The following is a 26,263-nucleotide window of genomic DNA, read 5'->3' on the forward strand; positions in this document are numbered from 1 at the left end:
CACCTTTAAGTCTTCCAAAACTGCATAGAAACCCCTGTGGATTTGGAAACCAAGTGGTGACTTCAATCTAAGCTGAACCTTGGAATTTTATATTCAGCATACCTATAATAAAATCATTACTCTAGAACTAGAGATTGGCATGCTTTAAGGAGCTACTAAGTGGTGGCTACAGATTAAGTTCTGTCTTCTTCAGAAAATGCAGGAAATCTTTCATTTACAACAGCAGAGAATGCAGTATTGATACTTTTAGAATTGAAATATTGCGTTAGTTTGCTCCTTACGGAAAGTTAAATAATGCTAATTAATCACAGGATTTTACATACATACAGACAGGCGATCAGATGAAATGTAAAGTGAGCATACAGTTTTCATGTGAACGTAAGATTAAATTCTAGGTTTATAATCTACATACTATATTTCTGGACCTGAACATGAGGAAGATGAATTAGTATCAGTGGTTACTTGTGTAGCTCCTAAGTAATGCTGATGGCAAATACAGAATTTAACGTATGGTTTGATTTTTTAAAAAAACTTTTTTTTTTACAGAGGCATTCAGACAGATTTGTCCATTTGGAATTGGCATCCTTGTTGGACCTGGTGACGCAAGGCTGGGTAAGTGCCAGCACTGCCCGATGCTGTGGTTGCATCAGTATGCCATTTCCTACGCATAAGACATTCTCCCTTTCAATTGAGAATAGCACTTCTGCAACTATTTCCGAATGCTATGAATTGTGGAAACTTTTAAACTTTTTTTTTTTCCTCCCAATTATTCATACCAGTTTAAAATTCAAGCTTGAATATCTCATATATCAGAAATTAAACTTCTTTTAGAGTAGCATTTTGGCTTTTTAATTTCTGTTGAGTAGATTTGCTAGGAAATTTATGTAGGATTTAAATAATGGATCACATAGCATACCTGTCTTGTCTTATACGATATATGGTAACCTGTTTACAGTAAGTGGTTTTAATCCTCTAGAAGTGCAAACCACAGTTTCCCAGTTCCTTTCAGTACATTCTGTTCTCTCCCAAGACAAACAGCACTTCAGCCTTATTGGCAAAAGTTTTCATTTAAGGAGCGCTGGATGACTACTGCTTTTCATATCTACTCCTCTCCCTATAGCCCCAGTTGGAAAGGTTTTTTTATCTGACATTTAGAATCAGTTTCTTTTCTGCTTTCTGAAAGCTGTCCTGCAAGACATATTCTATGCCCTCATCTTAATATATCAAAATTCAAATACTAGTATTTTTTTGTGATCTCAGGAATGTTTCTCGCCAGAACAACACTTGTTCTTTGAGAGAAGTCTAAAAGCACATGAAGTCAATTGCACTTACTGTGTTGTTTGTATTTCTGGTTAAGATGTGGATGAGTGCCTTGATCCAGATAACTGTAAATTTGGGCAGTGTATCAACACAGATGGGTCTTTCCGCTGTGAATGTCCGTATGGTTACATACTACAAGGAGCTCAGTGTGTGGGTAAGTACAGCTGTTTCATCTTCCATTTTAAAAAATCTCCTGAATTACTAAGTATGGCATGAAGAAGTAGTGGGATCATATTATTCTAATGTTGTGGAGTCTCCATCCCTGCTGGTGTGTAAAACCTGCCAGGGCAGGGCCTGAGCAATCTGCTCTGAGCTGGTCCTGCTCTGGCTGAGTGTTTGACCCAGATCAGCGATCCCAAATTATGCTAGGAGTCTGTGACTCCAGTTCAGTAACTTAAGTGAGTTTTTAGATTTTGTGGGTTTTTTGGTTGTACATCAACAACAACAGATTTTATACCTCTTTGGTTGAATACAACCATGTATTCTTGCCTTGATTTAACTGCTTGCAGATACTGATGAATGTGCTGTTGGAAACCCATGTGGAAATGGAACTTGCAGGAATGTGGTGGGAGGTTTCGAATGCACCTGCGTTGAGGGATTTGAGCCTGGACCGATGATGACCTGTGAAGGTGAGACTCCCATGTATTAGGGACTGTTGTTGTAGTTGTGTGCTGAAACAGTTTCCTGATTTCAGAAACTATCGAGGAGTGTAAAGTGGCTTAAAAAGAAAAATATGGACATTTGGAACAATGCATCTTTATCTGAAACAGAAAAATATGTTCCTCCTTCATGTATCCACCTTGAACTGTGGTACCTTTTTGTAACTGGAGGTTGGGTGAACAGGCTTTCAGGTAGTATCTGCTAAGGGACTGCCCAAAGAGGACCATGTTGGGGTATGTTCTCTCCAGAACAGAGCCCAGAAACACTGCTTATTGTGTGTATGGTTTTTGCTTACCGCCTAGATGACCCTTGAGTAAGGAGTCACTGTGGATGATGAAAATAGAAAATGGCCTGCTTGGGTTTGCTAGAGAAGAAACAGGGTACAAACCAGAAAATATAAATACAGTAGTAGACGATTATTATGGTACCCCTAGGTTCAATATTTGTCTCTCATTTCAAAAAATAAAAATGTGAAAATGTACAAAGAAGGGAGCAGTAAGGAAGATCAGAGTTATAGAAGGGACACGCAGAAAATTAATTGGACTAGGATTTTTCGGTGTGGAAAATGTGGTTGAAGAAATACATGATTTAAATTTATAAAGCCATAAGTGGTAAAGGTACAAAAATCGAGGGAACATGTTAGACAAACCAAAGCAAACATTTTTATATGCATACTAATTAAGCTGTGGAACTCTTTGCTGCAGAATATTAGTGAGGCCATAAGTATAAATTCACCCAGAAAGAGATTGTACAAATTTGTGCAGGAATCCATCAGTGGAAATTAAGCTTGATGGTTTGATCGTGGCTTTTGGCTGTGGAAGTCTGTAAACTGAGAGGCTGTGTCAGGGGAAAGGTCTGTGCATAAATGGTATGGGGTTTTTTTAATACTAATCTCCTTCTGCTACAACCAGAGAGAGGACAATGTCCTGGGACATTCTGACACCCTCTTCTGACCTGACATAGCTGTTCCTAAATTATCTGCCATAATCTATTTGTTTGCAAGCCCATACAAAAGAATGCTTCTATTTTTGCATCAGCTTACATTAGTTTTATATACAGTTAGAGCTTCATTCACTTCCCTGTGGAATTTGGGTGAAAGCTCAAATTGCAGTGGAGTTGTTAGTGGAGTACATAAACATCATTATATAGCAGTAATTACTCAGGTAGCCCAGAGCGTATGTAAATGCACTTCAGAATAATGTTTCTAGTAAGGATATTGTTTTATTGAATTCAGTTTACAAAGAAGCTGAATTAGTGCATCTAGAATTTAAAAATAACCAGTTATAAAAACCAAGCCTAGTTATGGAAAAGATACAGTTTAAACTGAGACAGTATTTTGGCAGCGTGAATCTTGAAATTATTTCCATTGGCTGCTTGCCATTGAAGATACTGAAACTTCAGGTAGCTGTGCAAACATCCTGGCGTGCCTGGTGCCTGCTCCTATACAGAAATCCATAATGAGTAGAACCGTGGGTCCCCAACTATTAAAATTTGGCCCTCGGTAAGCTGGGATCAGTGGTGTGGTCTGTACCTAAAACCTGTGCACTCAAGTCTGCTGAGTTTTACAGAAGCATGTTTCACTTCCCCCATGGTCTTTGTCGCTCCAAATCCAGATGTCAATGAGTGCATTCAGAACCCTCTGCTCTGTGCTTTCCGCTGCGTGAACACTTATGGATCCTACGAATGCAAGTGTCCTGCAGGGTATGTTCTGCGAGAGGACCGGAGAATGTGCAGAGGTAAAGCTCTTACCAGATTCTCACAGTTATGAGTTAATGATTTCAAGTTCCTGCAGGGGTAGGACTCTGACTCAGTGCACTATTGGGCCAGAGTTTTAATCCCACAAAGTAACCAAGTCAGAAAGAATTTGGGATTAAATTCTATGGTTTGCATTATGCAGTTGATCGTATTAGCCCTGTCCTGCCTGTAAACTTATACATCTGCATAAAGCAAGGTCATATCAGATGATACGGTTTTGTCTTGCCCTGAAAATGGGCATTTGGGAGAAATCAATTTGCTATAGGCTAGTAGATCTTATGGTTAGTTTAGGACAATAAAAGTATGTATAGAGTTTGATTACGATTGAAATTCCAAAGTCAGAATTTACTACTGTGAATTTCCAAGGTTGTTTCTCTATGTAATGAAGTCTAAATCTTGTGTTTTAGATCAGAATGAGTGTGAAGAAGGAATTCACGATTGTGACTCAAAACAGATGGAGTGCAAAAACCTAATTGGCACCTATATGTGTATCTGTGGACCAGGTTATCAGCGCAGACCAGATGGAGAAGGCTGTATAGGTAAGTGACTCTGAAGTGATGAAGCTCTTGAAACATACAGTTCCTCAGCAGAGCTGAAAATTTTGCGTTTAACAAAGTGTTAAGGAACTCAGGGGAGGAATTACACAACTACCTGTGTAATGGATCTACTGGTGCTATACACACTTTGCTTTGCTGTTCAGGTGTGTACACATGTGGACAGTACATAGAAAATGTGGATGTGGCTGTCTTTACAATCAGTTTGTACTGGTGCTGATGAATTGCTCTGAGTGAAGAAAGTGGAGAATTGGGCCCATTGCTGTAAGCTTGTTTATCTCTGTTAGCATGAATGAGAGCAGATCTGAATTGGCTTTAAACTTTGGATGGTATTCAGAAGTGCAGCTGTAACTGAAAAATTTTGAAAACCAGTGAGGAATATACTGCAGAGAAAATGTATGTAGTAGCAAAATACATAATGTTGTGAGCTAGATGGTCATTTTTCCTCTCAAAATCGGATAAAAGAGATGTTTTATTAAAAAAAAAAAAAAAAAGGCAAGCCATTTGTTTAGCCAGGCAGAATACACAGCTCCATACACACTTCTCTAACCTGCATTAATCCAGTAATGGACTTTATTTTTGTCATATAATTTCAAAAACACAGATGAGAATGAATGTCAGACCAAACCTGGGATCTGCGAGAATGGCCGTTGTGTAAACACAGTGGGAAGTTACAGATGTGAATGCAACGAGGGATTCACTGCCAGTGACGCCCAGAACGAGTGCCTTGGTAAGTCACACATTAACACCCTAATGAACTATCACTTTGATAGCAGAAATTGTGGTTGAAATTAAACTTAGAAATGTATAGTGAGTAAACATGCTCTTGAATTTGTATGCCTTCGGGAAGGGGCCTTTGTAAGTAGGCACCCTCCGCAAGTTCATTCGTCCCATGCTGACCGTAGGCCTCCTTCAGCCAGTCCGGCTGGGTTAACTTGCTATGAAAGCTGACTGTTTGGTTTCAGTCAGCCTGAAATTGCTCTGCCTTTTCTTTGGTCCTGATTTCCAGCCAGTCTTTTTTCTCTGGGTTCAAACAGAAACCTATATTTTTATAAGCATAATGTAACTTATCTTCCACCTTTTGCTAAACTTCCTGTCTTCTTTGTTTCCCTTAGATGTCGCACTCTCTTTCTTACTGCTGGTAGTCTTTCATTCTCAGTTCCACAGTCCCAGGGTGAAGTATGCCCTTTCTTTTATATTTCTGACTAAATTCCTAATATCTCATGACCCTCTGGAGGTCGTCACCATTAGGATTCTCTGTGATGCATAATTTCTCTTCCAGACAACAGGGAGGGCTACTGCTTCACTGAAGTCTTACAAAGTATGTGTCAAATCGGATCAAGCAACAGGAACTCTGTCACCAAGTCTGAATGCTGCTGTGATGGTGGCCGAGGCTGGGGGCAAAACTGTGAGGTCTGCCCCTTCCCAGGCACCGTGGCCTTCAAGAAGCTTTGCCCTCATGGCCGAGGATACATGTCTAATGGAGCAGGTACTGACTTTTCTATGAAAGGCACTCTCACACAATGTCAAATTAAATGCTAAATTATAAACTCTCCTTTTGCATATTTGAACGCTGTGAGGTTCTAAATATTTTGGATATTGGTCAAAATTTTCTGGGAGTTTTCATGTTGAGGGAGTATAGTCCTTTGGGAGCAGGGTGCATCGCCAAAGGCCCTGGATGATGAGGCGTCCATTCCATCTTGGCAGATATTTATTTTGCATGCTGGTTGATTGACATTCATTTGAATAGGAATTTGCACTCTCACATTTGAGTGTGTTGTAGGTACAGATTGAGAGATATATATGTACATGAAAGCAAAGTGATTGATTTATGGAAGCTAATGTATGATCAGCTCTGGTTGTTCGCTTCCACTTAAGGCTTGTTCATTGCATTTAAAGGTTAGATTAATGCTCCATTCCATATTTTTCCACTTAATATAAATCTGGGCAGTATTTTGTGTAATTTTTCTATTTTATGTAGGGTATGGGGTTTTATCACGTCAGGTCACAAGAATATATTGAAGCTGTATAAAACCAGTCATGTTCCATTGTAAACTAACCCTCATTTAATTACAGATATTGATGAATGCAAGGTTATTCATGATGTCTGCCGTAATGGAGAATGCATCAATGAGAGAGGATCTTATCGTTGTCATTGCAACCTTGGCTATACTACAGATATAACTGGCACTCTTTGCATAGGTAGGTTTTTCATTATGGTGTGTGTATATGAAGTTCATTACTAAAAGGTGACTTGCAGAAAGAAATACAAAGATTTTGAAAAATGAGAAAAGAAAATGTCATTCATTAGAATACTTTGGCAATTTTGATTTCCTTCTGATGTCTCCTGAGCATTTTGAAAAAAATTTTCACAGATTTTGGTTATCAGCACTGAGGTATCCGATTTTGCTTCTTCTAGATCTGAATGAATGTAATGAGTCCCCAAAACCTTGCAACTTCATCTGCAAAAACACAGAGGGGAGCTTCCAGTGTTCATGTCCAAAAGGGTACATCCTGCAAGAAGATGGGAGAAGCTGCAAAGGTAAAAATAAAGAAAATAATTTACTGCAGAAACTCTGTTTCACAGGAAAATACCAATCAAATTACATATAAATTATATAAATCAGTCTCCTTGATTCATGTGAATATTTCCACTAAAGACAGTGGAAGTGGCATAAGATGGAGCTGGTGTTTCAGTTAGTTCTTTGATAATCTGGATGAACAGTAGATCCACAGGAATTTTTGCAGGCTGATGACAGCTGATCTTAAAAGACATCATACCCAACAGTAGATATGATTGGTCTTAATTTGGTAAACATGTTGGTTTAAGCCATATTTTTTAGTGATAAATGTATCTTAACAGATGCAAAGATGAGCATGGTTTGCAAGTGCATTGTTCAGCATCAACAGCATTTTAACCTATGACATCTGTATCATGCTGAATAAGGCATAGCAGTGCAGGAGAGAGTTTGAAATGTTCGTTATGATATCATTTATTTATGTACCTTAGTAGCAAAGATCTGACTGAAGTTAGACAAGTTAGAGCAGCAATTTTAAACTTGGCAGGGGAAATGATAGTATGCTTTGTCATTAACGTTTAAGTATTTCTTTTGAAGTAATAGCATGCTTCAGTGCAGTACTGTTTTGAAATCTGCCACTGCTTCTCATAAAGATGGCGACTTCCCATTTATTGACTGCAATAAGAGCAGACATTGATGTAAGAGCATCTTTCAGACAGATGAGAGTGGTGTCTGCAATCCAGCGTTGGCATGGACACTAGTGTAGCTCCAAAGTCCCATTCATTACATGGGGCGTTTCATGTGAAAGGAACTGGAAGCCAGCATGGAAATTGAGATGTATATTCAAAAAGCTCTATTTGATATGTTATTTACTTGCAATCACTTCTCTCTAAGTCCAGCTGAACTGTCAGATCTTCCACAGGAAACCTAAGTGAAAGATGTTTTCTTGGGTTTTTTTAGATCTTGATGAATGTGCAACAAAACAACACAACTGCCAGTTCCTGTGTGTCAACACTATTGGGGGTTTCACTTGTAAATGTCCTCCTGGATTCACTCAGCACCATACAGCCTGCATTGGTAAGTGATGTGGGAATGTAGACACAGATTTGGGGTTTAGTACTGACTTATTCCAGAAGCCAAGTAGCAAGGAGATGTAATCGGCTTCCTGAGAAACCAAATGGAAACATAAGCTAGGTTCTGATCTCAGTCCTACCAGAACTGAATATGCAAAGAAGCCCTCCCTCCTATCTTCCCGTGTTTTCATAATCTGTGTCTTTGAATTTTGTACTTGCAAAAATCAGACAGTAAAAACACCAATTTGTAATCCTTGCCCTACCCTTTCTTACCCATTGAGGAAAAAAATAGTTACATTTCTGTTCTTGTAGTTCATCATGGGACCCACATTAGAGATCACGTCAAGGCTTCTTGAAACAATAAGCGTAAAACATACATTTCTGCAGTTGTCCTTTAAACACATACCCATTATGTCTGTGGAAATGTACTACTTCCTGCAAAACACCCTGTTCTGTTCTGCAAGTTGGATCCTACTTGTGGCAGTCTGATGATCCTGTGGTATTGGTGTGAATTTGGGGGTGTTTGAAGACTAGAACATCAAACTCCATATTCTTGGTAAAGAAAAGGAGCGTTTCCCTTCCTAGAGCTATTGTGTTTTCAAATTAAAAAGAAGGTGATGTAAACGCTCCTTCTGTAGTGCCAAGTAAAAAATGGAGAGGGCAGTGAGACAGCTACCTTACTGATGTTTCTTTACCTCTTGTCACAAACTGTTCATTGTTAGCATTGCCAAATGGTCATTTTCACAAGGAATAAAAAGTAACACTCGGGCTCTGGTTTCTTTCAGATAATAATGAGTGTGCTACTGAAATTAATTTATGTGGGGCAAAGGGCATTTGCCAGAATACACCAGGAAGTTTTGTTTGTGAGTGTCAACGTGGCTTCTCACTTGATCAAACTGGGCTTAGCTGTGAAGGTAGGTACAGAACACAGTGTATTTAACTTGGCCTTCTCTTGGTTTCCTTCACCTTCTCTCAGCCATACTGTCTTCCAGGGAGGAACCTATGGAGTAAGCACCAAAACCTATGCAGTAAGCAGGTGTAGATTGAAGGGGAGTGGGGCATGGACATTCAGCAACAAGGCAGTATTTCTCCCCATGGGCCTGAATAAATAGATATGTTGCAGGATGCTAAAGAGCTGGACAGATATTTTAAGAGGAGACTTCAATTTAGCCTGGAATGTTTTTGTTCAAGTATCATAAGTTCAGTGAACTTCTGTTGGATGGATTTCTGAAGGGCTCACCAAGGACAGGAAGTCTTGCATCTCCAAGGCGACCTGCTAAAGAGAGAGTTTAAAGGCTGCAGACTTTATTGCTCTGGGTCCCTGGAGCATTCAGAGCCTTCTCCTGGGATAGAGTTTGGTTTGCTTTGAAAAGAGGTATCTGGGATTCCAGGTTTGGATGCTTGAGTAAAAGCAAAGAACTGTCTGCTCTGGAGCTGCTAGCCTTAAGAGTCAGCCTGGGAGCCTTAGGAAAGCCTTGGGGGTCCCATATACAAATAGATTTCTGCTGTCTGTTCCATAGCAGAATGCAAAACCTCTGAAAATTGTGGCAGAATTTGAGCTTTCAGTGGTCTTCAGCCCTGAGTTACTTGCTGTGGAGCCAGAAATGCAAACCTGAAGGGCCTGAAATGGTCTCCCAGCACTGGTCAGGTTTTTGGAAGATTCTGAAATATACTTCCATATATATGATATATGAATATGATTATTTGTGACATACTTTTCAAATATAGCATAATTTAAGCTCCTCTTACAAGACTCAGAGTGTACCTCACCTTTCTAGATGTTGATGAATGTGATGGAAACCACCGGTGTCAGCATGGCTGCCAAAATATAATTGGAGGATACAGGTGTAGCTGCCCACAAGGATATCTCCAGCATTACCAATGGAACCAATGTGTTGGCAAGTCACTTTTTAAAATTCATACATTAAAATGCATGTTACCTTTGTTAGCAGCAAGAAGCGAAGGGCAATGGCGCAAATTGACGTATTGTCTTTTTCTGATCATAATTTAATAAGTTCAGTATTTTTGTGACAAATGTGCACTCCTGTGAAAGGCAGTATGGCTATGAAGCACCCGGTAGCCTATGTCCTGGTTTGAAGAGTGTTTAAGCACAAAATTATCCCTGAGGGTGCTAGAAATTGTATTGACTTTGAGGGAACTTGTGTTACTTGTGTATCGTGTGGTCTGAACAAAGGAGGTCTTACTCGGCCGTGGAACAGTCTCTGCTCAGACACAGATCCTGTCTGAGAGCTGATGGTGGGTTGAACCTGGCAGACTCAGAACCACAGGTTTGTATTGTTAAATTGTTAAATTAAACTTCTGGCCCAAAGCATCTAAAATTCTATTCAAATCCTACTTGATCTGTGACAGGAAGGCTGCTGTGTTTAAGCCTCTTCTCTGTACAGAATTAACCATTTGTCATATTTGTGCAAAGCTGCTGCTATCTGTCTAAAGCTGCTTCCTTGCAGCTTTGGGATGCAGTTTATGACAAGTGCTTACAGGACAATTCTGGTTATAATTAACAAATGCTAGTGCTCTTTATTTATGTTAAGAAGTAAATACACTGGTGAATTAAAATGCTTATTTCTTCTCTATCTAAACTTTGGTTCTATCCCACGTCTCTGAGCCCTCGCAGAGAGGGCTGCATGTGCAGAGCGTTGATGCTGGATAGGACCTGAGCAGACAGAACAAGGTCCTCTGCAGAAGCCATGGGAAAAATCTGTGTATGTTTCAGCAGTGTAACATGTAGTGTATTCAAACAAGAGAAGGATGAATAATTTTCACTCTAGTGACAGTTACGTGTGTTTTTAGTCACATTTAATGGGCTTCATACAAGTTAGTCTTGTGTGGATACCCAGAGATGTGTTTGATGACCCCTTTGAGAACAAAGGGCTTCATAACTCTTTGTTTGGCTTGCTTTGCTTTCAGAAACATAAAAATGCCTTTGCTTGTTATCACTGTGGTGCTCTAGGGAGGTCTCTGCTTTTAATTATGCTTACCAAACCTCCTGACATTTTATGCAGTCCTTATTGTTCCATTTGCTTGCTTGTGCTCATGCTCCAATACCCTGTGCCTCTAACATACAAGAGAACAAGGAGGGAGCACAAACATATGGTGGTTTTGAATATTAAACTAGCAGAACTTAGTGTTAAATTAGAATTTAATCTGCAGGAGGGTACAAAAAAACCCAAATGCAGCACTGCCACATCTGGCTTCTGGAGGACGTTGTGGAATCTGAAAAAGTGCAGCTCTCAGTTTTATGAAACATCTTGGCTGTTTCTAAGTCTTCCTGGGTGATAGTATTTAACTAAGTGTATTTCCAAACCAGCTGTACACTGTTATTCCAGTTTTCGAGCCCACTGACTACTGTTTAGATTTTATACAAGGAGTATAATTTTCAAAATGCACAAGCACTGGTATTTCCCCCGCTGAAAGAAAGACTTCAGCCTTGGCACCACAAATACTGATCACCAGAAACTTCAGCAGGGAAAACTACACCGAGAGCCACCACTGGGGAAGGATTCAGCCAGCACTTCCACCTTCTTGGACATGGGGCAGTCCAGGCAGAAACCCAAAACTGCAGGCAAGGAGGCTTGGTTTCCTTTTTCCTCATGACATCTCTCCTTCCTGCTGAAGCTGAGCATGACAGAGCTGTGTGTTGCAGATCACAGAGCGCAGGAGAGCAAGGCTGATGCCTGACAGCACAGCTCATGCAGAGTCCAAGGCTCCTGTATCTATTTTTTTCACTTTTCTTCATTTTTTCCTTCCAACAATCACCCAAAATATGGGAACTAATCTCAGTAGTGTCCACACTCTTGCTGCTGTGGAGCAGGGCGAAGTGAGCATATCTCATCTTGGTTCAGTAACTTTCTGTGTCCCAAAAACGCATTTATGATGTTGACATAATTGCTGTGTTACATATGACGAATACTGAATCATCACTCTCAGTTAATGGCAAAACTCTTACAGACTTTGGTAACACAGAAGTCAGCCCCAGGTTTTAATACCTTGTGGTCTCCACATGTTCACACTGTAACATCTGTAACTGTATGTTCTTGATACTTACCTAGAATCCATGTTGTAGGTTTTTCCGTGACAGTTCCTTCATATTCCTTGGCAATCCCATTTCTGCAAACAGTTTGTGTCTTTTTCAGTTTATTTAATGAAGTGTTCAGGGACTTTTGATGTTGCTGCAACACATATTTAGATAATCACTGAAGAATGCTTTGGTTCCTCCCATGTCTTGTGCTGTGTGTGACTGCATCTCCTGCCCAGGCAGTTCTGTAGTGCACCATGCCGTAAACCAGGCTGCAAGAAGCAAAAGCATTGCTTTTAAACAAAGAACAGCGACGTTGTTTGGAAAAAGACAGTAATGCTCTGAATTAGTACTTTGTCTCCTGTAACCTGGATGCTTGGGTCAGAGATGCTGCTCTGTGCTTTACATTTTATCCACAGAGTGTCCAGATGGCATTTCTTACACACATGCACGCACATGCAGTGTGCACATGCATTTGCTTTATCACAGAAAATGAGCAATAATAGCATTCGGAACACGTCAGAGCAATTTGACACATCAGACAAAAAAATTCAGACCCGCCACATTAAAAAAACTAGCCTTTTACGGTAAATAGGCTTGAACTGACCTCAACCTCCTACAGTGCTGCACTTGGGAAGTTTGGAAAAGGGCTGGCTCCAAATGTGGCAGTCTTGTATCTACAGCTGCTTTTATTTTTACTTTACTACTTGTTCCTGTACCTTACCTGTACCTCATATTTAAATGCACGTGTGTAGGGGGAGGGATTTTCAGTGCCTGGAAAAGGTGTCAGAGCTTGATTCCTTACTTTTTTTCCTTTAATGTTGAATAGCATTATGAACATAGGATTGCCGGACCAGACTGTTGGCTGTACAAAGTTTTAGTCTTCTCAGTTGTTTCTGGAACAAAAAAAGTTGCCTCCTCTGCTCTCCGGAGCATGAGCTGACGTGGCATGAAACATCTTCTGTAGAGTAGCCCCAATGTTGCTCTGTTGCATGGTTGTAGTCATCTCCTAGCGACTGCTGCCCTAGCCAAGGGTGAGGCCAAGCCCTGTCCTCCATTTCTGTCTGTCTGATGTGGCAGCATGTTTAGCAACAGTCAAGCATGATCTTTCTGAAGGGGTAGGCTGGACTACACCTGGGAGTAAAAGTTAACGTGGTATGTTCTGCTTCTTTTCCAGATGAAAATGAATGTCTCAGTGCACACATTTGTGGAGGAGCATCTTGCCACAATACTTTGGGAAGCTATAAATGTATGTGCCCTACCGGATTTCAATATGAACAGTTTAGTGGAGGTTGCCAAGATATCAATGAATGCGGTTCTGCACAAGCCCCATGCAGTTATGGTTGTTCAAATACTGAAGGTGGCTATGTCTGTGGATGTCCACCTGGTTACTTCAGAATAGGACAAGGGTAAGGGATTCTTATTTTAAACTAACAGACATAAAGGGGACATAATCCGCTCCTTTCTCTGTAGTGTGGAGCAGCAGAACCGGGGGGGGACTGTCGCCGATGACAGAGGGATAGGATTGTGGAGGTGTTCAAGAGTTGGATGCACCTGCTGATTTTGGGAGATGAGAGAGGGGAAAGGTAACCAGGGGAAGGGAGCAACATGGTTTTAATGAAATTTAGTCAGGGCTACCAGGCTAAATCATCTCTTTTAAGCTACTGCTTTCACCTCTCTCCTGCACACCCCAGCAGCTAGCCAAGTTCTCTGAGCTTGCAACTTGGGAGCTCACGCCCCTCGCTGTGATTTCTGGTGTATCACTTGTCTGCTTTAAAACAAAATAAAATAATAATAACACCCCCTGCCAGCTCCAAAGTGAAATGATATTATACTAGTGGCTTCACCCACTGGTTGGAATAACAATTCTGTATGATCTTAAGTTTGTATATGTTCCATGTTCTTCTGTGTTCCAAATGAATAATTTTCTGAATAAATGTCTGCTTTATCAAGAAAACCCATTTTCACTTGCCCCAATGGGGAGTGTTAGGGATGTTCATCATGTAGGACAAAGCAACTCAAATGGAAAGTAGAAGGATTGTGGCTTAAATTGTACAAGTGACTAAAAGGTTTGAGATACGTTAAGGAAGACCTCACTTTTCAGATTTTTCAGAAGTTTCTGAAAATTGGTCTCTTTTAATGTGTTCCAGGTTGGATAACAGAAATTACTAACAACTTCTCAGAGCTAAAGCCTGTGGTTTTAAACTGTGAGATACTGGCTGGTCTCTCTTAGGCAAAGCCTTGTGGAGCCAGGTTCTTGAAATCAGAGGTAGCTGCATTGTGATTCAGTAGGAATTTTGCCTGTTGACTTCAGCAGAAATTTTTCCTAGGAAATGAGTGCAACATAGTTGCTTTATTATTTGTATTCACAGTCCCCCAAATTCAGCTTTTGATAAGATCTCTGTCTCACTGGAATTAATTTTTAATTTCTTCCTTCCTCAGACACTGTGTTTCTGGAGTGGGGCTAGGAAAAGGGCAAGGACAAGAGCTTTCACTCAGTGGAGAAGTAGATGACAACTCCCTCTCTCCAGAAGCTTGTTACGAATGTAAAATCAATGGATATCCCAAGAGAGGAAGGAAGCGCAGAAGCACTAATGAAACTGCAAACGAGGCAGAGGTAATGGACCCTTTTTGGGAGAAAGGGTTTGCGGTTGTCTTGTGAAAGCCAGTCTCAGGAGATGTGCCAAGAGGCAATCCCACAGGAAAAACGTACACCCCAAAGTAGACCACAGAGAGCTGGTTTGGGATGTCAAGCAGTCCGTCTGCGGGCTTTCTGAAATTGTTCACTGTCATTAGGCAAAGGTCATCCTCTGAAGCCCCTGCATACCTAACATCTATGTTGCATCAAACACTAAAATAAATGCTCATCCAGCTGTCCAGAGAGCAGTCCACTCACCAGCAAAGCAGGCTCTTGAAGTCAGAGGACAGTGGTATGTAAAACATCTGTGTGACCTTGTGGCCAGAAAGGCAGGTCCTGTTGGCCAGAGTGGATGTGGACCCTGCCAAGCGGCACCGTGTTGCGTGTCTGGGGCTGGAGCCCTCCCCAGAGCAAACACAGAGCTCTGGAGACAGACGCCTCACCTGGAGGGCGCCCAGGGCTGCAGCCCCTCCTGCGGCTGGTCCAGGCCCTCTCAGTCAGTCACCTGTGCCTGGGGCTGAGGCTGTCAGCGAGGCTGCGCGCGGGTCACCCCTGGCCCAGGCAGCGGCACGGGAGGCAGAGCTGCATTTGTCATTGCTGGGGACAGAGGCAGTTTGCCATTTACCTTCAAGTGGGGTAACTGTGTCAGTGAAATGTTTATCTGTACTACTCATCTATACTCTACAGTCCAGAAGAGGTCCACGGGGATGATCGGGGGCTGGAGCACCTCTCCTGTGAAGACAAACTGAGAGGGTTGGGGGGTCCAGCCTGGAGAAGAGAAGGCTCCGGGGAGAACTTAGAGCGGCCTCCCAGGGCTTAACGGGGGGACAGGAAAGGTGGGGAGGGACTCTTTATCAGGGGGTGTAGTGATACGACGAAGGGTAACGGGTTTAAACTGAAAAAGGGTGGATTTAGGTTAAGTGTAAGGAAATTCTTTACTTCCTTAAAGAACTTAGAGGGTGGTGAGACACTGGCACAGGGTGCCCAGAGCAGCTGTGGCTGCCCCCTCCCTGGAAGAGTTCAGGGCCAGGTTGGACGGGGCTGGGAGCAACCTGGGCTGGGGGAAGGTGTCCCTGCCCATGGCAGGGTGGTTGGGACTAGATGGTCTTTAAGGTCCCTTCCAACCCAAAACATTCTGTGATTCTACTGCAGTCCTCACACAACTCCACTTCTTCCTAGATGTTGTCATTAGCTTTGTTTTATTAACCAAATATTAGTAAGTGGTTTCAGCACTTACATTTACATGAAAACTAGTCTGCTGTGTGACAGGTTTTGTCTTTATGCAAAGGATAGGCATTCCTTTTCATTCATCCTTGGGTGTTAGCAAATGTTTCTTACAAAAGCATTAAAGTGAATCCTTCACCAAACTCGCTCTGCTGGGGTCTGTTCTGAATTGATCACAACAGTGAGACACAATAGGATGGAGGTGATTTTAATTCTCTTTGCTCTTCAGCTGAGCTTCCAGCACCACACCTCCCAGTGTGAGTGCAGGAGTCATGGCAGAAGCATGATCTTGTAATGTGTAATGTTACTGTAGTCCCCCTTGCACTAAATTCAAACTCCCTGCATTACCTGGAGAGTCCCACAATGGCTTATTTCAGCTTGTAATATAAAGTCAGAGTTGCCCAGTCTGGTCATCCAGTCCAATGTCCAGCACAAGTCACTGGATTTCAACCTTACTGTTCACATTAGTTATATACAGACTTCAGGAAACTGTAAACAAGTTGCAGGAGAAGCATCACCAAGTCCACAGTCATTTGACTTCTCACTTCTTCATCCAGTCCAAGGTGACAGTGATGTCACAGGTGAAGGGCTCTGCCCTGACCCAGCCCGAGAAGCCAGGCGTGGTCATGACCAGCAGGTCATGGCAGGTCTCCAGACGGTGCAGGTGTTTGTTGTTCAGCTGAAGGTACATGTGGGCATGCAAACGTGTGCGTGTTGCATTCTAAAAATAACCAAGAGATGCTGAGCACTCTTGTAGAATGTGGCCACGCCATTACTACCTTGAGCTAAATGTCACCTCTGCTGTCTTCTCTGCTCAGGCGTACGTGCCGAAGAGCTTGCTTCTCCATGCACAAATACAGGGGATTCAGGAGCCTGTTAGTGGTTTCCATTAGGTGCTCAGTGCGTGGTGCTGTGCTGATGCGGGATGCCAGGAGAGTGCTTTTGCCCAGAAGAGTGTTGGACGTTTGATTTTGAGCAGAGTGGGGCTGTAAACTGTTTCTTCAGTGTTTCAGTACTCTTTGTGATTAGTGCTGGATTTGTCTCAGAGGTGACGTAGATCTTCCCTTGCTTTCCAAATCAAAATGTTACAGCCGATGTGCTGTCTGAAATGTTATCCTTCTGCCACTGCAGCGTGACCCGTGCACAGGGGACTCACAGGGAGCCCGGTTACCGTCACTCGGAGGCGAGGGGCGGCGCTGCTTTTCCAGCACCCCCCTGTGCCTGCAGGCTGCCCTGGCCCCACACCTAAACAAAGAGAATCTTGCAAAGTGGAAGAATCCCACCTAAACGGCGTGCTTCCCCCCCAGACCCTGCCCTCTTCCGCCCGTTATTGTTCACATTAGCTGGTGGTTCCCCTGTTAGAGAGGAGGAGTATGCCTTTGCTGCTCTCTTTGTTGGAGACTGGTGGCGGATTCCAAGCCAAGCATGGAGAGGCTTTGTCAGGCAGTGGGACCCACACACAGAACCTTTCGGTGCATGTCTCAGGCTCCCGTTACCCACGCAGGGACAGTGACAAAGACTGTACGTCATCCTGACAAGCCCTAGGCCCATAATAGTGGATTGACAGATGGTTTTACAGAACTTCCTTTTTAAAGATGATTAATAATGAATGAGCTGGGTAAGAAATACATACCCATAGGCAGATGTGAAATGCTCTCTGACAAAGCCAACTAACATAATTCGTCCTTGTGCAGGATCAGCAAGAGCTGGAGCCGCCCATCAGTCTCGCCAGCTGGGATATCGAGAAAGCAGCGGTCTTCTCCATCAACATCTCAGATCTCAGTAACAAAGATCGCATCCTGGAACTGCTTCCTGCCCTCACAACACTGACAAACCACAACCGATATTTAATTGACTCCGGAAATGAAGATGGTTTCTTTAGAATCAATAAGAAGGACGGGATAAGTTACCTTCATTTCACAAAGAAGAAGCCAGTGCCTGGAAACTATTCATTACAGATCAGTAGTATTCCACTCTATAAAAAGAAGGAACTTAATCAGCTTGAAGAGAAACATGACAAAGACTACCTCAGTGGTGAGCTGGGAGACAACCTGAAAATGAAAATTCAGATATTGCTTCATTAATTCATCAACCAAAGACCAAATAATTAAACCAAAGATAGATAGGTAGGACTGAATATTCCTCCCAATCAGATTCTCCATATCATAGGTACAATCTCACATGAGTACATTTATATGAACAAGCACTATTATATTTTTACATAAACAAGGTACAGGATGAATACCCTAGCTCAAAACAACCACTTTCTCAGGCTTTTAAGTGTAGCTGAGCTACCTTGATATGTTGAATCTTGAAAACTGGGACTTCTATCATTGGAAGTTGGCCACTGATGCTGAGACACGTCATCATTTCAGCAGAGGTACAAGAATGTGCTTTCAACTGATGGACAGCTCTATTTTTGTAATTCTTAAACTTTGCTTCTCCAACTACAACTTACTAGGTCAGCCATTTATGATATCCATTTGGTGCTAGTAAATTTTCAACCTAGATTTATAAATGCACTGTAATATTTACACAACTTAGAAGCCAAAATTGCCATTATTCAGTCTAAATACTTCAATCAACCAAAGTTAGCTCAGTAGTTTATCTCAGTTATGCCTATAATACATTACATGTAAATTAAGTGTGTGTATACTGTAATCATGCTATTTTTATCAATGAAGCATTTGTAAACTAGATTAATAATACCCTTAATGTGAGGGTTTGTAATGGTGCTTATAAGACCAACTACTTGTTAACTGTATACACAAACCTGATGATAAAGTTTCTGTGACTTGCCAAAATGCACTGAGGTCAGTAGGGACCATTAAACATTCTCAAAAGTCAGATGACAATCAGTGCCATCCTACACCATGACATTATGTAATGTGTCAAGAGTACCCACAGTCATTCATATCAACAAGGGTTCAATGTCATAAATGTCACAATAAAACAGTTTTTTTTTTAGTTTATTCTGTGGCCTTGTGTTCTTGCTAAAAGTGTGATAAACTGCATTCTTATGTTTCAGGCATTGTTGGTAGGGTCGGTTGTATATCTGTCTGTGTGCACAGGTGATTTCTCCCTGAAGGTGTGCTGCGGCCATTTGTTCATTCTTCATGCAAAGGAAGAACGGAAGAAATACAGAAACCTTCACAAACGTGAACGGCAGTGGACCTCTGTCAAATGATTGCGTGGCTCCAGAAAGCAAGTCAGAACATTTCCAGTGACTTGACCTGAATAGTCCTGTCCATAAGTAACTTTGATAGCCAGAGCATGCAGAAATGAATGTTAAATCGTTATACAGAGAACACATTTAATTAATTTGAAAAGTTTTGCTTGCTAAAACTGCCCTGACTTAAGGTATTCCGGTCTTCTACCCCCACTTCAACAGCTATTGTCAAATAATCTGAGACTGATAACAAAGGGATAATCGGATACCAAAAGCCATCACCGGTTGTAGCTAAGTTTTATTATCAAATTAATTATTTGATGATATGGGTGTTCTTGTATGTGCAGGTGCTGTGGTGTATGTTTTAGCAGCAGCAGAACGTTATACTGAGGTGTGATGCTATAAAGTCCAGAAGAAAAAATAAAGCGAGTGGTGTCACTGAAACTGCTGATGGGACAGCACTGTAGTTGATGGAGGGAACATATATTGAGCTATAATAGCTTTGGAAGGGAAATGTACTGTAATAATTCACCCCAAATTGTATTATTTTCTGTAATTAGATGTCAGCTCTCTTTGATTTCTTCTGCATAACAAATATAACTATATAAAAAGGAGCTTGTGCACAGGGTTACTTTGATATTTTTAATAGACCATGTCTGGATTTTATTTATTAGTGTGCCAAAATGTTGAACAGTGTATTTTTTCCACATGTTGCGTAACTATGGCAAAATATAATCAGAACTTTACAGTTGTAAATGGCACTCTTATTTCAGCAGGTTGGGAGTGATTTTTTAGTGCCAGTGGCAGTGTGCAAGATCGTATGGTTTATAGTTAAGTATACGGTTTGAGTATTTTTTCTCCAGCCCTTAAAGACTGAAAGAAACTGGGAAGAATGATTTCAGAAAGACCCGTCAGGACTCTGTCCAGTGGAGTTGGTTTAGCATTTAAGCTGCTGTGTAACACCTTATCATGCCAAAGGTTCCCTGATTGTTTTCCAGCAGCCCCAGTGCTGCCTGCACAGTTCTGCAAATCACTGTTGTTATGCTGCAGAAACAAGAAATCTTGACAACATCTCTCTTAGTGATTTAAAAATGGGAAGCCCAGTCTTGCTGTATTCATCTGCACATAAAAATCCATTTTTTTGTGCAATTATTCATCTGTCTCTTTGCAGCAGTGCCCTTTAACTGGTATGTCGTTTTTTCCTGTCAGTTTTAGTTGCTGTACGTGTACAATTATTTACATTAGTTTGAATTTCTGCAGTTTCCTTAGAGTCTCAGTGAAGCACAAAGGTGCATAATAATACTGCGTGAGACTTGCAATTAAAAAGTGGTTTGTAACCTACAGTGTGATTTAAAATAATTTCCTGTATTCGATTTGACGGTGGGATCTCAGAATGACTCTAAGCACTAGACAGACTGAAGTGGAGATCTTTCTGATTTTGTATCCTTTTGCAATTAAAGGATATTTTTCAAATTCAAGGAAATGGCAAAATCTTTTAATTATTTGAAATAACAATGTGGCTTCCCTCCATTGCGATCATGTGTATGACTCCGCATAGGTGCATGCACGGACAATAAATATAATATTTGATTAACAGAGTTTAACAAAGATGGCTTGTTACTGTACATATCAAATCATTCTCTTGTGTTTTGTAACAGTATCTTGTAAACTTGACAGCTGACGTGTATTTTGGCAGAACATGGCTGTTTCCACAGTCTCCCTTTTAAACTGACTTTCAAAGGACCCAGAGTGTTTGCTTTCTTATGGCAGGTCCCAAAGGGTCACACTCAGGATTTCTCTAAGATAAATATTCTGCGCTCTGGTTCAAGTTCAGCTTTGTGCTTTGGAAGAGCTGACCTGGCCAAGGCTTCTCAGCCCAGACGGGCCTGAGCCGCTTGGCGAGCGAGCGGCCGTGGCTGTGGCCGAAGAGCCGCCCGTGCCCCCCGGGAGCGGGCTCGGGCAGCGCCGGGCTCCGCCGGCGGCAGGTGAGCGCGCTGCGAGGCAGCCTGCCTCAAACCCACTGCGCCGGGCCAAGCTGGGGCAGGCGCCGGCCTTGCAAAAGCCTTCCCACTGCTTTTAAAAATTGACATTTGCTGGGAAGGAATTTTTAGGATTCCCCCTTTAAATTGACACCGTACTTGAACCATTAAAGCCTCGCAGTACTCTTGCAGATCTGATGGCTTCTGCCAAAATGAGCAAGGTTACATTGTGCTGCAGTGCAGCTCCTTTCTGAATAGGCACCAGATGCGGAGGAGACAGCTTCTCTTCTTTCAACTTCACTGCTGTGACAAGAAAATCCTCTGTTTTCAGTTACAGAGGGGAAGCCGGAGCTCAGCAGCCGACGAGGCCAGGGCTGGCTGTGGAGCTGCAGGAGCTGCGTAGCCCTCCCGGTGCCCCTGGCTGCCCCGCGCCAGGTAGGACAGGAGCTAACGGGACACACCAGCTTCCCAAAGCTGGGACGTCTGGGCCCAGGATCTTGCCTAATTCACCCTCTCCCTGGAGCAAGTCCTTGGGCTTTTCTGCTTTGGTTGGCTTCGTGCTTGCAGGAGTGGCCAGCTGCTAAGGCCAAGATATGATGTACAGCAGGTTAATCCAGTAAATCCAGGTTGGCAGTGTCCTACCGGAGTACTCGCCCAGAGTAAACCCTCATATTATCACAATCTTGGCAGAATAACTCTCAGCCAAAACTCTCGTGTACAGAAAATCCCAGAGCTTCTAGTTGCTGCCTGGGGCCTGAGCGTGTAGGGTGCTGCAGGCACCCGCGCAGCCCCTCTGCGAGCTCCTGCGGCTCCATGGCTGCGCAGAGGGGCTCTGCCTGCAGACTGCGCGGCGGCAGCACGCGGCTGGGGCGCCGCGTTAACCGGCTGCGTCACGCTGGTTCTGGATGCTGTGAAGACTTCAGACAGGGCAAGCAGGCAGCTGTAATTTGGGGCAAAATCCGCCATCATTTACACTAATGAAAACGCAAATCCTTGCAGAGGTTGCACTAGCAGCAGAGGGAAAGAAAAGAGGAGGGGGGGAAATGCTGCAGTTGCCCCGTGGCCCCAGACGCCCCAACTCACGTGGCTTCTGCTTCGCTCGCAGGTGCGGGTTCTGCGCCAGCCCGGGTGCCTGTGCTGCTCCTCGGGGCGGGCCGAGGCGCCGCTGGGGCCGGGAGGGTGGAGGTGGGCAGCAGCAGGGCCCAGCGCTTCCAGCGCGCGCTTCGCTGAGGTCCTGGGTGCCCCCGGAGAGACCCGGAGGGCAGCGCCTGGTCCCTCCGCAGTGGGCTCCGTGCTGTGGTTCACCCAAAGATGAGACCCTCTTCCTGTGCAGCAAAACCTTGAAGGTGCCAATGACTTCAGCTCTGACAAATTCCAGCGATCTACTTCTGCTGTCCTTAAAACTTGCCAAATACTTCACACCCTTGTAACAAATGCTTTTGAGGAATATCACGCCCAAGCCAACCCCTCAGTTAGGAGCTTCCCATTGAGTTCAGCAGAGAAACCTTGAGGCGAGAGAGGTCACCAAAGTGTTTGGCTTTGTATTTCAGGCTCTCCTTTCTATTTCTAACACGCCCGCCCGTGGCGCAGCGATGGCAGGCAGCGGCCACGGAGGCCAGGGCTGCCTGGGCTGCAGGCGCCCGTCCAGCATCTGCCCCTGCTGCCCATCGGCATCCAGCCGAGGCCTCAACCTGCTTAGACACACGCTCATATGGACATGTAGACATCTATGTGATTTCTTCTGAAGGGTCTAGACAGGTAACTGTATTTCAGCGCTTCCAGGCTAACGTCACACTGTGCTAAACTATTGCAAAGGACCCAGGAAGGGCTTGTCCTCCTTCCCTCTCTTGGACCCTTCCCTCGCACAGGGCGGCAGCGCGGGCCCAGCCCTCGCCCCAGCTCGGCTCTCACATCTGCAGGTTTGTTTGTTTATGAGCTTCTCTATGGCTCCCAGGGCTGTGGGATGTGAGCGCCTCGCAGACATGCGTGTTGAGCCTCGCTACACCCTTGTGAGGTCGGGATGTGTTTGTCATCCTTGCTTTACAGGGCAGGAACTGAGAACCAGATGTTTTGGTTTGGGAGAGCTCATAGGCAATGGCCATTCTGCCAGGAGCAGCCCTGAAGTACTGAGGTGTCCCTGGAGAGGCGTGCAAGGAGCCACATGGGCTCATCAGCTGTGACAGCCCCGGCATGCACAAAGCTGTGGGAACTGCTCCTCTGCACTAAAATGTGTCCCAGACCTGGTGGAGCCCCAGCCACTCCCCACGCTCTTCAGAAAGGCAAGGGCATGGCCCCGTGCTCCAGCACACGTCCCCTGGGGTGGCTGTCCCCATAGGTACCCCACACAGCATGCTGCCACTGCAGATGCAGCAGCACCAGTTAAAAAAAAAAATAAAAATAAAAATAAAAAATACAGTGACAGTGGCCAGTAGTTTTCTGCCGGCAAAAAATATTTTGGGTAAGTATCCAGGTCAGCAGGCTGCATGGAGTTAATCAAAAGCGACACTGCTGGTGAGCAGGAGCTGGGCTCTGCCAGCTTCCCCAGCTCGTCTCTGAGGCTGCTGGATCAACCAGCCAGGAAAACAGGGCTACCGCTTAGTTTTCTTTGGAGGTTGATTCTTTATTCCTATCATTCCTCTGTGAGGTGCTTCAGGGTGATTTTTTTTTTTTTTGGTGCATGTCTGTGACAACTCGGGAGAAATAATTTTTTTTAAGCAGCCCATGTGGGACCGAGTGTGCCTGTAGCTGTAGTGCAGCACGTGGTCCAGTTGGTAAGCTCAGACAGGTAGGAAAGCTGTCTGGACTTCTTCACTTTGTAATGTTGTGTGTGTGCTTGCAGCTCTGTATAAACGTGTTGTTATTGTAATCATAATAAATACTAGAGCCGTGAGAAATGTCTATAACCAAACCCAAACCAGGTGAAACTCCCCCGGTTTTGGGTTTCATTACAAACTCAAGGCTCGGGCCAGGTTTGTCGAGGTTCATGAACCTCTCTCTGAAGCTGGGCTCAGTTTCAGGCAGTCATGGGCCAAGTTTCAGGCAAATCTGGGCCAAGTTTTGAGTAAATTTGGAACAAATTTTAGGTGAATAAGAGATGATTTATGATTTTAGGCTGAAACCATACAAACCATGGACTTTTTGCTTGGTTTCAACGTGTAACCAGGAAATCTTGGCACTTTGGCTGAGTTTCACTTTGATTTTGAATTTTGACTGTAAAAACAAAACAACCAGAGCAAACAGGTGAGTCCCAAGATCAAACCACGCAGAAACTGGTTCACAGGGTGGGAGCCCAAAGCCCTGCACTGCCCCGAGCACACGCCTGCGACGCTGCACCAGCCGCGGGGTGTGTGTCCCACCACCGCAGGTGACATGGTGCCTGGCCAGCCCGCCGCCTGACATGGCTTGTGCTGCCCCAGTAAATCCTCCAAATAATTCAGCCTTCCCCCAGCTCTTAATTTGAAGCTGTATGTGCATTTTCCAAGCCTGGACTGCACTGACTTTAGGTGTGGCTTGTGCAACAAAGATCCAGTCCATACAGCGTGTTTGCATTTTGAGGGATAAATTCAGTTCAGGAATCTGCACAGCAGAATAAGGCCCATGGTCCTTATCCCCATGTTGCATTTAAACACGGCTCACGTCCAACCACACAGTGCAGAAATGAACTTTCTACCTGAATTGCTGAGATTCAGAGCGATGTGGTGCCAGTTCTCCAGCCTAGAGGTGCCCAACAGGGTTACAGGTCTGGGCTTGCCAGTGCTCCCAGCCCTGTCATGGCACAGATGTCTTAAAGATCGAAAAGAGCTGAAAACGCTTCTCATGCAGATTTCTTTAGATTCATTTGGGCACTTTAAAGGGATCTCCAGACATAAACTTGTCTCTTTAAATAAAAAATATATATCATCATTAAACCCCTTGATCATGAGATTCTTTTTGCGCCAAACATAAACTGTAGATGGAAAATATTTGAGCAGGAGCTGGCTTCAACTATCAGGCAAAATATGAACAGCTGAACTGGGAATGTAAGTGCTGAGTCCAGAGCAGAAGGTGATAGCAGGAGTTGCTGCTGCTTTGAGAAACACGTGATAGGAGGGATGGGCAGGAAGAGAGGAGGAAGGTGCCAGCACAGAGCAGACAAGGAATAAGAAGGGAACCGCACTGTCAGTCTGTATTCACATCAGCGCAAAGCTGAAACAACAGGAAACTGGGAGAGAGGAGAAAGGGAACGAGCGACTCGGCAGCGCTGGCTCTGCAGGGCGGCTGCTCAAAAGACTTTTTGACGTGAATCAACAGCCATCTGCCCTTGCAGTAGCCAGCTCCACAAGGCTACCAGCCATGATGCCAAGCCTTCCCCATCAGCCGACACTCCTGGGCCAACCAGCACTTTAAGAATGGCCGTAAAGCTGTCCACAGGACTTTGGCTGGTAAGAAGTTACCAAATGAACCAAACTGGAAAAAAAACAAGGCCCGCCAGGACCAGATCCCTAAGAGACCTTTGCAAGTATTGAGCGCAGATTAGTAATTCCTTAAAGACAATTCCTCATTTACTGAATTTAAAAAAAAAGTAACTGACCAAGAAAGAATTTAACAGATTCCCATTCCACATGTTTAAATTGTACTTGCAAAAGGCATAAATCTCCTTTACTGAAAGCCTTTTGCTACCAGTTTTTTGCCTCCCATTTTCAAATCCACTCTGGAAAAAGATGTCCCAGTACTTTTTCAAGATCTCAGTGTTCTCACAGAACTGGGCAGAAGTAGCCACAACAAAGGATGCAAAGCCTGGAGATCCTCTATCAGTTAGCAGAGCTCTTACATCAAAGGACCACAGAGGTGAGATGCTCCCACATGTAAGACCAGCAGTGGTTTCTGTTCTTGGCGTACAACTGTGGTGGGATACACAAGGCCAGAGCTGGAGAATCCCAAGTGGAGCCTCAGGCCGTGAGAGCTGCTGCATGGCATGGCAAAGCTTGGGTGAGGGATGGGCGGAGGTCCCAAGGAGACCTGGTCTTTATTTTCAAAAACGTATCATGTCAGTGTTGCATGGATTAAGACTGAAAGCAGCACCCAGCGATGAAAGGAAAGGGAGAAAAAAAGGCTTAAAACTATATGCTACACATGTTCTCGGAGCAAAGAGAAGGTGCTGTGTGCCAGGAAGCAGAAATGTATTTCAAAAGTTCATTCTTCAGCAAATCCAGCTCTGTGTGAACTTGCCCATTATGCATTTGTCTCATAATTTGCTTATGTCATGTAGGAGACCAAATTTATTAAAGATCATGTTGTCACCTATACATATGCCTACTACTCACTCCTATATCCCAAAATATGCTGGGAACAAGAGT

The 26,263-nt window shown here is 43.6% G+C and overlaps 1 protein-coding gene across 1 annotated transcript in view; it reads left to right on the forward strand.

Moving 5' to 3' along the window:
* Positions 1 to 18,751, forward strand: part of FBN1 (fibrillin 1) — a 159,814-nt gene extending 141,063 nt beyond the window's left edge. The window contains exons 52-66 of the mRNA XM_042803990.1: positions 547 to 612; positions 1,358 to 1,474; positions 1,830 to 1,949; positions 3,594 to 3,716; positions 4,143 to 4,274; positions 4,894 to 5,019; positions 5,572 to 5,778; positions 6,366 to 6,491; positions 6,709 to 6,831; positions 7,769 to 7,885; positions 8,667 to 8,795; positions 9,660 to 9,779; positions 13,095 to 13,326; positions 14,360 to 14,534; positions 17,474 to 18,751. Of these exons, the coding sequence (XP_042659924.1) occupies positions 547 to 612; positions 1,358 to 1,474; positions 1,830 to 1,949; positions 3,594 to 3,716; positions 4,143 to 4,274; positions 4,894 to 5,019; positions 5,572 to 5,778; positions 6,366 to 6,491; positions 6,709 to 6,831; positions 7,769 to 7,885; positions 8,667 to 8,795; positions 9,660 to 9,779; positions 13,095 to 13,326; positions 14,360 to 14,534; positions 17,474 to 17,863 (2,303 nt within the window). The 3' untranslated portion in view covers positions 17,864 to 18,751. The remainder of the gene's footprint in view (positions 1 to 546; positions 613 to 1,357; positions 1,475 to 1,829; positions 1,950 to 3,593; positions 3,717 to 4,142; positions 4,275 to 4,893; positions 5,020 to 5,571; positions 5,779 to 6,365; positions 6,492 to 6,708; positions 6,832 to 7,768; positions 7,886 to 8,666; positions 8,796 to 9,659; positions 9,780 to 13,094; positions 13,327 to 14,359; positions 14,535 to 17,473) is intronic.
* Positions 18,752 to 26,263: the final 7,512 nt, after the last annotated feature.

The sequence above is a fragment of the Tyto alba genome, unplaced genomic scaffold (genome assembly GCF_018691265.1).
Source record: "Tyto alba isolate M040663 unplaced genomic scaffold, T.alba_DEE_v4.0 Super-Scaffold_41, whole genome shotgun sequence".
Classification (NCBI taxonomy): domain Eukaryota; kingdom Metazoa; phylum Chordata; class Aves; order Strigiformes; family Tytonidae; genus Tyto; species Tyto alba.